Raw genomic sequence first — 14067 nt, forward strand, 5'->3', positions numbered from 1 at the left:
TTCCTTTCATGTGTATTTTAAACACCCATTTTTCCAAGTTCTTAAGAATATTTGAAGAACACTGCAAAAAAGGGGTGACAAAGTTTACTGTCATGAAATTAAGTTATATAAGGATCTCATCCTAATACAGTTAAACTATTACTTGTCAACTTAAAGTGCTATAAAAAGCCCACATTTGGGGCTGGAAAGATGATTCAGCAGTTAAGAACACTGGTTCTCAGCACCCACATGGCAGTTCAGAACCATATTTAACTCCAGTTCCAGAGATCCGATGCCTTCTTCTGGCCTCCATGGGCATCAGACTCACACATGGCTCAGAGACATAGATATATGCAGCCAAAACACCCATACACATAAAGTAATAAAATTAAATAAAACAAACCAATTCACCCAACTCTTCAATTTTCACTTTTTTCCAACAAACAAACAAGCATACCATTTTAATGACAGCCTTCTCATTTGGGTTACCCTTAAAGTACTCACTGTCTTTCCTGGTATCTATCACCAATTTGAACAGAATAAACACAAAAGCAAATGTATTTAAATTTTCAAATGCAGAAAACCACTGAGACAACTGTCTTAAATAATTTGGTGGTGTGAAATTTCAATTCAGTGTCTAAACAAGAGGCAAATTTCACTGAAGTTTTTACACATATAAACAACAAAACTACTGAAGTAGGTTGTGCTGCTTAATTTAAGACTAGAAGTCAGCATCCTTCAGCAGACACACCCACCTGTTGCCACCTGTCGAACCAACACTGTGCTCAGCTTAATGACGGGACTGAACGTATGTTTGCTGTCAGCTGTGGATGCCAGAATCTTACTATGGCACCGTAACACCAGTTTGTCATCCTGCTTTTGCAACAGTACAAGAATGTCTTCCAGCAGCAGTGTATAAAGATCTAAAAATAAAAACACAGAAAAAAACTATTAAGTACAGAAATTTAAAATAATCTGATAAGGAAATTATTTCTGGAAAACCTAGCTAATTTAAAAATGACCTCTCACTGTAAGAACTTGAAAGATACTAGTCTACAGAAACTCACTGCAGAGATTCATCAGGAGATAGATGTGGAAATATACCTGAAGTGCAAAAGTTTTGTGCTACATTCCTAAATGAGTATGTAACACACTTTACACTTCACAAACACACAAGCAGATCTCCTATAAAGGTTCAGATATTGTAGCATGGCACTCCTAACTAACTGAAAACTATGAATTAGTCTGCTTCCCACCAGCAGACTTTCCTACTCTCTCCTCTCCCTCTGCTCCACACTGATGGGACTATAGACTTACCAATGCTTTTATCTCTATTCACCTTCCAAACCAACGGCCCTTCATGAATCATCTTTCTTTTTGTTAAATCCAAATTCTGCCGAAGTAAAAAGAATAGTACACAAATTACTTCCAAGACTATTTCATCAGTGGGGTTACAGACAGCATAATTAGTATATTTTTCAAAACAGTCTTAATAGAAAAAATATCATTTACATTCGAACACGGTATTGCTACATGTCTTGAAAATGGAACAATCAGAGTTAAAACAGCCTGAACAGAACCTTCTAAAAGAGAAGAATTTTATGGAAAAACATCCATGAGTATTCTCTCCAAACCTCCCTCCAGATGAGTAATAGCTTATGGCCGGCATTACAAAGAACCACAACATGCCCTCCCTCCTTAGCTGCAGTAAACCAGATGCAGATGGTGTGTGCCTGCTGTGGTGTGTGCCTGCTATCTCTACCAGGCACTCAGATGAGTGCTAGAGCTCTAATCCCAGCACTCTCAGCTGCTGAGCTGTTCTCTAGCCTCCCAAAGAGAGTTTTAAAGGACAGCATTTGAGAATGCCAATTACTGTCTCTGCCAGAAACTGAATTATTAGTAAAAGTGCCATGTTTTAGCATAAGCATCTCAAGGGGAATTCTCACTCTTTGGCAGGTAAGAGAATACATACATTAGCATGCTTTCTGATAGAGCTATTATCTATGACATACAAGCTTATTTTAAATAGATCAATTCAAATAAGTCTGCCAATACAACTACCAGTACACTGCTATTTGCAACAAAAACAACTTTAAGGCCAGGCAGTGGTGGCACACGCCTTTAATCCTAGCACTGTGGAGGAAGAGGCAGGTGGATTTCTGTGAGTTCGAAGCCAGTCTGGTCTAGAGAGTGAGTTCCAAGATAGCCAAAGCTACAGAGATACCTTGTCTCAGGGGAAAAAAAAGACTTAATAGCCTAAAAAGGTTATTAATACTAAAGCCTAGGCATAAGTAGCAGCAATTAGTAAACATTTAACTATTCTGATATTGGTTTCGACCTCATGCTTTTCAAAAGTGTAATGGAAAAATGATCTTGACTCAGTGATCTGAAAAGCTCTTGTAGTGAAACAGTGAAAAAGTACAGAGCAATTAAAATCGGTTAATATCTAGTGTTCCCAAGTCTTCTAACTATTCCTGCCACACGGTCACAGTTTCTCACAGAATCCTCCTCTCGTGAAGATGAAAGTGCCCTTGACAGGCATCAGACACCAACAAGCAGAAGGAAGTCACAAATGCAGACAGTCTACACCAGAGCACCTTCAAGGATGGCTATTCCTACCACAAGGCTAACTGTCTGCCCGGTCTTCAGTACACTGTGCTTTATGGTTTTAATTATGACTAGACCATTTCTCACCCTGAGCTCTTCAACATTTGGGTACTCGGACAACTTGAGATTGGAGGTGTCAAGGCGACGCTGATAATCTTCTAAGCGCTGAAAATTAAACAGGATACAGCCAGGGTTAAGGCTTTCAGCATCAATGACCTTTGTTTCTAAATCACATAAATGTCTTAAATCTGTAATTTACAAGAGTTATTGCAATACCAGATATGACAGACAGCCCACTCCTTCCTAGCACACCTTTTCCCCATCACTGGTGATACTTTCTAAGTTTCACCTTCATCTCCAGCAGTCCTTTCTCAATCTTCTTTTCAAACATGGTGACCAAACATGTACACAGAAGCTACTATAATGTACATAATAAAAAGTATGTCTCCTCTCACCTCGGCTCCCCTCCTGTTTGCTCTAAAGAGTAACCATTAACTTTCATTTCTTGGGTGACCTTTGAGAAAATCCTATGCAAACAGAATACACGTGTATATGAGTATGCTTGTCTCTGTGTGTGCTGTGGGTATATATAAGGCCTTTTAAAACAAGATGTAGGAGAATAACATGGGCACTCCTTTAGCCTCCCAGGACATATTCCTCTTATCTGTTCATATAGTATGCTGACTGCTTTTTGTTTGTCTTGTGTCAACTTGACGCATCTAGAAAAAGTGAAGCTCAACTGAGAATATGCCTCCATCAAACTCTAGGCAAGTCTGCAGGGCACTGTCTTGACTGATAATTGATGTGGGAGGGCCCAGCCCCACAAGCACTGCCACCTTCGGCAGGTGGTCCTGGCTTGTATATGAAGGCAGGCTGAACAAGCCATGGGCAGCAAGCAAGTAAGCTGCCTCCATGATCTCAGCTTCAGTTCCTGCTTTCAGGTTCCTACCTTGGCCTCCCTCACTAATGGACTGTAATATGGAAATGTAAGCCAAAAAAAACCCTTTCCTCTCCAAGATGATTTTGGTCAGTGTTATCAGAGCGAGAGAGAAGCAAACTAGGACATAGAGGTATTCCTCTTTCTCTGTGTACAGAATTTATCAGTATATCTTGGAGATTGTTTTACAGTAGCATATAAAGAGATGTCTTTTCTTCAATAACCACACAGCATTCAAACTTCAAACACTGTAAATCAATTATAGTTTACACCTTACTAATGGGCATCGAGGTTACTTCCAATGTTTGACAATAATAAATAATACTTTAACAAAATAGCTTTAATTATGTATGTTGTATTCCTGTATTGATATGTATGTATGTATGTATGATACATTTCTAAAAGAACTATTGCTTCAAAGGGTTTGAGCATTTTCCTCATCATAAAAGTTCCAAATACAAATCAGTATACCACATTCCACAATCAACATTCACCATCTACTACAGACTACCCATCTATTCATCTCCCACCTACACCACCTTATGCTATAGATGCCTTTCTAAATAATCAAGTGTGAGTACACTCCCCACTAAATACTGCAGCATGCACATCATTACATTCAATATTTATTAGTGATTTCTATGTTTAAAGTTTTGTGTGTGCAGAAGTGTGCACACATGTGTGTGGACATGGTAGGGGCCTCATGTAGAGGTGAGGGGAAAATCTGTAGGAAGGTCAGTTCTCTCCTTCTACCATGTGGGTGCTAGGGGCTGAACTCAGGTTGTTAGGCTTGGTAGCAGGTATTTCTTCTGTTAAGCCATCCTCTCAGCCCCTTCAGTTCTTTTTTTAAACTTCACACATAGTGCTGGGTGGTGATGGCTCATGCCTTTAATCCCAGCACTTAGGAGACAGAGCCAGGGTCGGTGAGTTTGAGGCCAGCCTGGTCTACAAATGGAGATCCAGGACAGGCACCAAAACTACATAGAGAAACCCTGTCTCAAAAAACAAAAACAAACAAACAAACAAAAAACTTTACACATAGTAAGATTTGCATTTTCCCATGAGTTTTGACAAATCTACTTATGTAACTCAAATTCCTACCAAGACATGCAGTATTAGTATGGTCCCAGAAAGGTTCCTTATTATTTCTTCCCAGTTTATCTCTACACTATGTCCCCAGTGGCAATTGCTTATTTGTTTTCCTATCACAAATCAGTTTAGTCTCTTACAAGTTCGCACAAATAGAATTATATGTATGTGTTCTTTTGTGTCTGGTTCCTTTCACTCATTATAATGTTAATTAGATCTATTCTGTATACCTCTGGTAGCCGTCTAAGTTATATTCTATGAGTATACCACAATTAGTTTACCTACTCTCCTGCTGAATTCTTGAGCTTGTTTCAATTTGGAGAGATCATGAATAAAGCTACCATAAAAATTCTTATACAAGTCTGTTTGTAGGTATTCACCTTCATTATCTCTTCAGTAAATCATTTCAAACAGAACTGTCAGGCCAAAAGTCAGAAGTACAGATACAGGCCCTTTTAATATAATAGACATTGCCATATTTCCTCCTGGGGTTTCATCATTTTGCACTCCAAACAATACTTTTGAGTTGTACAGTTTTTCTAAGGCCTTTCCAGTAAAGCTGTCACACTCAGTTCCTAAGAAATGACAACCATGTCCAAGAATGTGAAGAGCCTCTCTATGTCCACAATATTACATTCTATCTTCAGCTTAATCTAATTAGAGTTAGGCCTCTCCAGGAAACTGCTCACTACATATTTCCACCTGCTGCTCCACAAGCCTGTGCCTTCTCCACACCTCTTCTCTATCCACATACGCAAGCCAGAAACCTGAGCATCTCTTGACATCATCCCTTCATATCCTTCTCAGTCAGTCAACAAGTTTTGCTAACTGGGCCTCATGAGTACTTCTCCAACCCCACCTTGCTCTATACTGCTCTGCCCCACTGGTGATCTTGGACCACTCCCCTTCCTTTCAGACTACTCTTCACAGAACAATTTGATTCACGCCTTAGTGACAAGGTACTATTACTCTTAAAACCAAAACTCAAGTCTTTCAAGAACACCAAGCTAGCAACGATAACATATATGCCGGGGACCTAGCTCAGACCCACACAGGGTCCATGACTGTCATTTCCGGCTCTGTGAGCCCTGTGAGCCCTGCTTAGTTGATTCTATAATGTATGAGAGAAGAATTAAAAAATAAAAAAATTTAAAAGGAGGGAAACAGAAATTCAATTCTTTAATATGGTAGGAAATGCTCTGTATGATTCAATCCTCATCTAATCTTTGAATTACTCATATTGCTCCTGCATCTAGCTTGCTCTTCACACTGTTTTTGGTTCATTTCTGTTCTTTGTTCAGAGTGTGTGGTTCAAATGTTAATTCTTCAAACAATCTTTCTCTGACAGCCACTACCTGTCATGTCCAAACTAGGCATGGCCCCTATGGGACACTCACAGCACCAGAAGCTCAGCTTTGTAACACATATTCACAACCAACATAAGACATGAACACTGTAATCTAAGCTCCATTCTCTCATGCACCCAGTCCTCTCCACCTGGCACACAGTACATGTTCCACAAACACCTGCTAGGTAAAGAGGAACAAATGAGCAAACGGGGAGCTAGAGATGGAACTGCATCTCTGACCATCTGGACCCCTCTACTCTATTAATAGCAAACAAATGTCCTGCTCATCAATTAACTGTATAATGATACTTTCAGTTACTTCAGATTCTGGATATACCCATCCTGCATATCTTGCTTCTACTTTTTACCTGCTTGTTCTCTGCCTCCTTGACAGCCTGATTTACATAATTTAAGATCTGACGACAATGGTCTGCAGCCTTCTTCACCTTTTCCCTTTCTGGTGGCCATTCTAAATACAAGGAAGAGACCAAAATGGAAACAATTAGGAAAAAAGGAAATGTACACCCACCCACACACACAATTTCATTTGACTCAAATGAACATATATACTACCACCTTGGACATTTCTACACTATGTTAAACCTATGTCAAAGTCTCTATTCAGATTGTTTTTAGACAAGTATGAAGGTACATGCTACTTATAAGACTAAGGAAGAAGGCTCACAAGCTTGAGGCTAGCTTTGGCTAAATGCTAAGACCTGTCTCAAAATAATTTTTCTAAAGGGACTAGCAATGTGGATTACTGGAAGATTTCTTGCCTAACATGTACAAAAACCAAGTCTAACCCCAAGTACAGAAAGGATGAAAAAGGAAAGGAGAAATCACAATACAGAACCCTAGATGCAAGAGTGATGTTTTACACAACATGTTAAAACCCCAATGTTATTTACTTCCAAGGAAGGCCTCTATAAGCTGAACAAGCAAGGACCTAGATGATTATGACACTGGGTCTCTTATGCACTCGTTTTTATATACTAATTCTGATGAACTCTAGAGTAAGTTGGTGACTTTATTTAAAGCAAGGAATAGTGACAACACTAGCAGTGCTAACAGGTCCACCAACATCACAGATGCTGTCATCCGTACACTAAAAAGAACCGAACTGGAGTCAAAGCCATCATCTTCAAACAGCACGACAGCTCCACTCACAGATGCATTAAGAGTAAAACTCAATGACTAAAACATCAAGCCACATTTTTTGCAGGGTATCATAGTTTGTGATCCCCAATATGCATTCCTAGTCTCAGGTGTAAGAAACTGGAATTTGGAACATAAAACGGAATCATTTCACATTTCAAGATGAGAAAGCTGGAATGTTAATTCATTTGTTTGGCTTCATAAACATACTTTTAGATACAAAACATCTCTTGACCTAATATAAAGCCTTTTCAAAGCAATTATATATGCTAACACAAAGATGGGTGGATTTTTCCTAGACAAGGTCAGATGACAATTACTATACACTTTGCAGGCCAAATGACCTCTACTCCAAATACTGAGCTCCACTGCTGAGTGCAAAAGCTCTCAGACACCATATGAAAACAGGTGGATTGGACATGTTGTGTTCTAACAGCGCCTTACTGACAAAAACAGGCAGTGGGTTCAGGTGTGGTGGCACATGCCTGCAATCCTACCTCCTAGGAGGTAAGAACAGCAGCAGGACCACCCTCAGCTATATATGGAGTTCAGGATGAGCCTGAGCTCTGGGAGACTTTTTCTTTAAAGAATAATAATTTTGAAATAAAAAGCAGGCAGTGACCTTAATGTGGCCCATGTACCACAGTATACCAAACTCCATGCCTGAGCTGCTACGACATAGTTCAAACAGGCTGAAGAAGACATTTCTGCCATACCACTGGCAGAAATCAATTCTAGGCCCCAGAAAGCTATGAAAGACTGCTTATTAATTATCAGGACATAGTCTTTGGTTTGCGCACACGTGTGTATCTGTATAAGTGTCTATACATATGGGTGTGCAGAGGCCAGAAAGAGTGTTGAATCTCATGGAGCTGGAGTTCAGGGATTGTGAGCCACAAGTGTGAGTGCTGGGACCTTGAGAAAGCACTTAGTCACAGAGCCATTTCTCTGGTCCCCTATTTTTGTTTCAGCAAAAATGCTGTACCTGTGTATTTGGCAATATTATCCAAAAGAAGTGGGTATTTGGTAAGCCTCTGCATTTGGGTGGGAATGATATCCTTCAGCTGAAGACGACGACACAGGGGGTTACTCTCAGCATCCTAAAATCAGAGAGAAAGACATCACTTCGCAATTCATATTAGGACAAATAATTATAAAATATGTATGAGCTATTTACTAGAAGTGCCCACTGTAGCAGAGGTCTGGTTATTAGATCAACATGTTTCTAAAGAAAGAAAAAGCATTACCACATCCTCTCTAATGGCATACTAGAAGGCAGCCTGAAACTCCTAACCAGTGGGTTTGCTGTATGTTTGAACAAGGGCTGAAAGCACCTATGATAAACTCTTTTGTATTATTCAACTTTAACCTTCTTTTCAGAAATCTAGGCACAGTTTCCTGCTTGGCATTCCTATCAAAAGTTCATTTACTAGCTTATTATCCACCACTCCAAGTAGATACAATGGGTCACTAGTCCAGATATGCCAGTTGATACACATCAGAGGTCTACAACTTTAAAGTAATGTTACAATACATGTTTCAGACTCTGTGGGCTAGTCTTTCTCACAACTATATGAAATTCTACAGTTTTAGCAAAGAGCAGTGCAGATGAATGATTGTCACTTAAATACAACAAAAGGAAATGATTGTTTGGTGTCCAAACAACTTTATAAATCACGCAAATGGATGGAGAAGGCCAGGGGAACACAGGTCCAGGCTCTTATCTGTTCCTATCCCTACCCCAGCACTCTTGAAATCTTCCTGAGCCTGACAAAAAACCCATCTCAAATTTGAACAATATGATTTTCGTAAATGTGCCAGGCCTGGTGGCACAGCCTATAAACTCATGGCCAGCATGGGCTACAGAGTAATGCACCTGGGCAATTTAATAAGCCCTTACCTCAAAAGACTATAAAAAGAGCTAAGCACATAGCTCAAAACTGCTATGGCAATGTGGCTATCTAGGTCAAATATTTCAATCTTTACACATACTTTTTTAAATTTATTTTGTCATTCTCAAATCATCTTTATTCCTTCCAGTAATTTAAGAAGTAATGTAAAGCATTTTTAAAATGTTACCATATTGGGTGGGACTGGATAGATGGCTCAGTGGTTAAGAGCACTAGCTGCTCTTCCAGGGGACCCAGGTTTGATTTCTAGCACCCACATGGCATCAGCTCATATCTGTTTGTACCTCCAGTCCCAGGGGATTCAATGGCCTCTTTGGCCTCTGAGGATAGTGCATATACTTGGTTCACAGACATAGATACAGACTGAACATCCATATTCATAAAATAAAAACACAAATGAAGGAGAAAAATAATGTTAACATAAATGAAACATTCTAAGCCAGAATTCTTCAAGTTTATTCTATAATCAATAAAACCTGTAACGGGGGGAGGGGGGGTAAGGGTAATCACATAACTTGCTCAACTCACCTGCACAAAAGTCTGAAATCGAGAGTCCTTTTTCTGACGAGACTTGATCATTTCCAGAGCAAAAGGCTGGTTACTGCAGAATGTAGCGGCAGCATGTTTCAGCTTCTCCTCCCCTGGTCCACTGAACTGTGCCAAGAATGCAAAGAAGACAAGAGAGAATAAGATACTGAGCACACATGATGCCAAGTAAGATAATAGATGACTACAATCCTTTAGACATTCCAGGAAGCATTCTCAAATGACAAGAGACAAAACTTGGTGTGTGCACACAGTATCAATGGTGCCCAGTCCCAATTGGTAAACCTACAACACAATGCCTATATCTAAGGGTCAGAGAAAACCACAGAAGGTGGGAATGAAGGTGGAGCAACAAACTGTAAGAACCAGGATACCCTGGCTGCTAGATAGTCTTTTAGACATGACAGGGATGCTGCTTCCACAAAATCTCAACACTATTACCACCTAAACAAGACCTATATAATGGCACAACCAGTTGATAGGCCAACCTATAGGGGAAATATCATAAAGCCCCTACCCTAGCTGAAGAACTACAGGCACTCAATGGCTACTGAGACAGGGAGAATCTGTTTTCTCCATGTAAGAGACTTTAAAGGTTATCCAATCCACATGAAAGAGCACCATTAAATGGGCTCAGTAGGTTTGTGTGCATGTGTGTGTGCGTGCTTGCAAGAGGGTGTATAACCAAAATAATTATAAAAGGGGTCATGAATTAGAGAAGAAATGGGGGAAGACATAGAAGTTGGAAATAATGTAAATATAGTATTCACATAGAAAACTTTCAAATTTAAAAACAAAACAAAATAGTAGGAGAGGGGTTGGTGAGATGGCTTAGCAGGTGAAGCACTCACCAAGCAAGCCTGACATGTGAGTTTGATCTCAAGAACCCACTCGGAAGGAAAGAGTCAACTCCCAAGAGGAGCTGTCGTCTGGCGTCCACATATATACCATGACACATGCATGCCCTCCCCCACAATTATAATAGAGAAGTAAGTTGTAAATGTACAAGGAGAGGAGATAAAGGCAGAGCTCAGAGCTAGAATACAAGCTTAGTATGTACAAGGCCCTGGCCACAAAGCCAAGCACCACAAAAAAATAGGTAAACCAAAAACTGAGAATATTAAATGCAAATCTAAAGACCTACTGATTTTATTTTTAGTTTTTATGACTATTTTGCCCTAAATCAACCCTTAATATGCAACAGATAATAAATCAGACAGGTTTATTAATCCTGTTTTCCCTCTATTTTTTAATATGACATTGGTTGAGAGGTGGTACAATGCTTGCCTAGCATATGTAAAGCCCTGGGTTCTAGTCTTAGCACTGAAAAACAAAAATAAAACAAAACAAAAGAACACCTTTTTATGTGTGTTTTAAAAGAAATATTTAGAGCCAGGAGGTATAATCCCAGCACTCAGGAGGCAGAGGCAGGTGGATCTCTGTGATTTCAAGGCCAGCTTGGTCTATAGAGCAAGTTCCAGGACAGCCAGAGCTGTTACACAAAGAAACTCTGTCTTGAAAAACAACAACAAAACACACACACACACACACACACACACACACACACACACACACACACGCAGAGTTTAAATCAATGGCCAGGCATGGTATGGCATACCTTTAATTTAGCACTTGAGAGCAGAGGCAGGCAGGTCTCTATGAGTTCCAGATCAACTGGGGCTACAGAGTAAGACTTTGTCTCACACACACACACACCAAAAAAAAAAAAAAACAAAAAACAAAAAACAGTTCCAGATCAGCCAGGGCTAACTAATGAGGCCCTGACAAAAACAAAACCAAACCCCACAGCTTTTCCATCGTAAGTTTTGGAAGAACAGAAGCCATGTGTCTTGACTGTCACTGCCCCAAGCACTATACATAGTTTTGTTCCATATAAATTGACAGTCAGGGACTGAAGAGATGGCTGAGTAATTAAGAGCACTTGTTGCTCTTTCAGAGGACCAGGGATTGGTTCCCAGCACCTACATGGTGGTTCACAACCATCCATAACTATAGTTCCTAGGAATCCAAACTAGATCTGATTTAATGCGTTCTTTTCACCTCTGTGGGCACGAGACACACATGCGGTACACATACATACAATCATATATGTACAATAAATAAATCTGTACAGTCAGTCTGATGAAAAAAATAGAAAGAATTTGACAGTTACTATAGCCTCTGGATTCTTTCCTTATATTGGGAAAAAGAAAAAGTAATTTTCACTACTGACACTTATGATCTATAATTGCCTAATACTGTACAGTACATGTCTAAGATTTGAACAACAGAAGATGGTACAAATTCTGGATCACTTAAGTTAGTAAGATACATTACTCTTTAGCCTTTAAAACATAAAGAACCAGTGTATCCATATCTCAACAAAATCAAGCACTTAGCCTGACTGCATGCTGATTAGAACAAACTAACCAATGAAATAATGCTCTGGACCCTTTTTAGTTCTGCATATTAACTCTGCAAAATGGATGTGTTTGCAGTTTGGAAGCATTTATTACTTACCCCTGAATCTGATCAAGTGTCTGTAAAAGCATTACAAGAAATTCTCAATATCCTTACCCAGGTGAGCAGATCTTCTCCAATATGATCAATGACGGAAGTCTCATTCCTCTTTCGGACGGCTTTCATTTGCTCATTCAACCCAACTATGGCAAGGAGAAGGGAGAAAAACGGCAAGTCCATGCTTATTTCAGTCTGAATTACTGATAGAACTGAGTAGTTAACTTCTTATTTTAATTTATTTTAATTTTCCAAATAGTATAGCTGCTCCAATCCATAAAAAATGTAATCTGCACACAGCCTTTACACAGATAGATTCCAAAAGCTCTTCCTGGACATGGATCCTAAAGCATTAAACCTTGTATTTTAGGAACTAGTATATTGCCTACAGTGTGGCTGCATCAAGTATGTATTTACTCTCAAGGCCTCATTCTGTAGCCAAGATCAGAAAAACCCTGGATATAAACAATACCCTGCATGTCACTGAAATCTGAAATTGTTCACAAAAAGCATTGCTTTGGTTGACAAACTGAATATCAAGGGTCATAGAGAAGCAGTGAATTGCAGAGAAAAGAGCATCTTACTACTACTTGTAGATCCAGGGGGTCTCATATTGGGCAAGATACACAAAATGTGTCCTAAGCAACAAAACTATAAAACTGTTTCTGAAAATTATCCAACCATGGGATTAATATTAATCTTACTATTTATAAAATATATTTGCATGCCTATTATTACATAGGAATATATATTTTTAAACTACAAAAAATATATACTGTAATTGATAGGACATTTTCAAGAGTAATTATGACTACTTATATTTTTCACTGTAAGTACTAATTTTAGACAAGAAAATCCCAATGTTAATACTATGTTGATTATGGGGAAAAGATTTAGTCAAAGATCTGATCATCACTCTTTGTAGGATGTGTTCACATACAGTGTCAGATATGCAAAAAATTAAACTCAACTTTTTGTAACATGTTATAGAGGTGCCTTTACATAGTCATAGTCTTTACTAGAAATGTAGACACAATGACCACAAGTCAATTTCTCTTACCATGAAGTTGAAGAATATCTTCCAAGTTTGAAAAAATCTTGCGTAGTTCTGAAGGTGACAGAATTCCTTCTCTGGACACTCGCTGATAGAAAACCTGGTCAAGAACCTTTAGTGTTCGGACATGAGCTCTTTCAGTGTAGAACAATTCTAGGCAGGAAGGGGAAAAGGAGGCACAGAATGTTGCTTTATTTAGACTAATTCCATGGGACCAAATATAGCATTTCATTGTTATTAGGCAGCAAATGCATTATGTAACAAATTATTTAACATTTAGAAAGGATGGCATGTCTCTAAAAAAAAAAAACAGCACACTGATTCTATGAAATTTTTTCTATACAGTAGACTAATGAACAGTATCATCAAAACTATTTTGTATTTAAAAGTTAATTAAGTTACCCCCAAATCATCCATTTACAATATGAACTTATCACACCATATAGTATATTCAAGTAAAATATAGCCTTAAGCATTCTTCAAAAGTAATAGATTTAGTTTTCTATATTTACCCATAAAACCTCATTTCTGGAGTCATATTTTAACTAGCTCAATGTCATCAAAGATAAGATATTTATTGAAATCGAATCATAGGGATAGCAGAGGGTATAGCATACATGTCACATACTTGTTACGTACATGTTAGGGTAACTGTGATGTCAACTTGCCACAACTTAGAATCACCTGGGAAAAGAGTCTCAATTGAGTAAGTGTAACAGGTTGGTCTGTGGGTGTATCTGGGGTGGAGTCGTCTTTTAAGATGTAGAAGACGCAGCCCATCATGGGCGGCACTATTCCCTAGGCAGGGGATCTGGGACCCCACAGGACAGAAGGCTAGATGAGAACCATGGGACGGCACAGGAGCACACACTCCTTGCTCCACTGTAGATGGGATGTGACTGGCTGCTTTGAGTTCCTGCTT

The 14067-nt window shown here is 39.1% G+C and overlaps 1 protein-coding gene across 4 annotated transcripts in view; it reads right to left on the bottom strand.

The window, feature by feature from the left end:
* The window catches only part of Arhgef12 (Rho guanine nucleotide exchange factor 12), a 141976-nt gene that overhangs the window by 11595 nt on the left and 116314 nt on the right, over positions 1 to 14067 (bottom strand). For all 4 annotated transcript variants that reach the window (XM_036191784.1, XM_036191783.1, XM_036191782.1 and 1 more), the window contains 8 exons: positions 13152 to 13298; positions 12152 to 12237; positions 9557 to 9682; positions 8104 to 8218; positions 6329 to 6429; positions 2674 to 2751; positions 1297 to 1372; positions 735 to 902 (listed from right to left, as the gene is read on the bottom strand). In XM_036191784.1, the coding sequence (XP_036047677.1) occupies positions 735 to 902; positions 1297 to 1372; positions 2674 to 2751; positions 6329 to 6429; positions 8104 to 8218; positions 9557 to 9682; positions 12152 to 12237; positions 13152 to 13298 (897 nt within the window). The remainder of the gene's footprint in view (positions 1 to 734; positions 903 to 1296; positions 1373 to 2673; positions 2752 to 6328; positions 6430 to 8103; positions 8219 to 9556; positions 9683 to 12151; positions 12238 to 13151; positions 13299 to 14067) is intronic.

The sequence above is a fragment of the Onychomys torridus genome, chromosome 7, assembly GCF_903995425.1.
Source record: "Onychomys torridus chromosome 7, mOncTor1.1, whole genome shotgun sequence".
Taxonomy (NCBI): domain Eukaryota; kingdom Metazoa; phylum Chordata; class Mammalia; order Rodentia; family Cricetidae; genus Onychomys; species Onychomys torridus.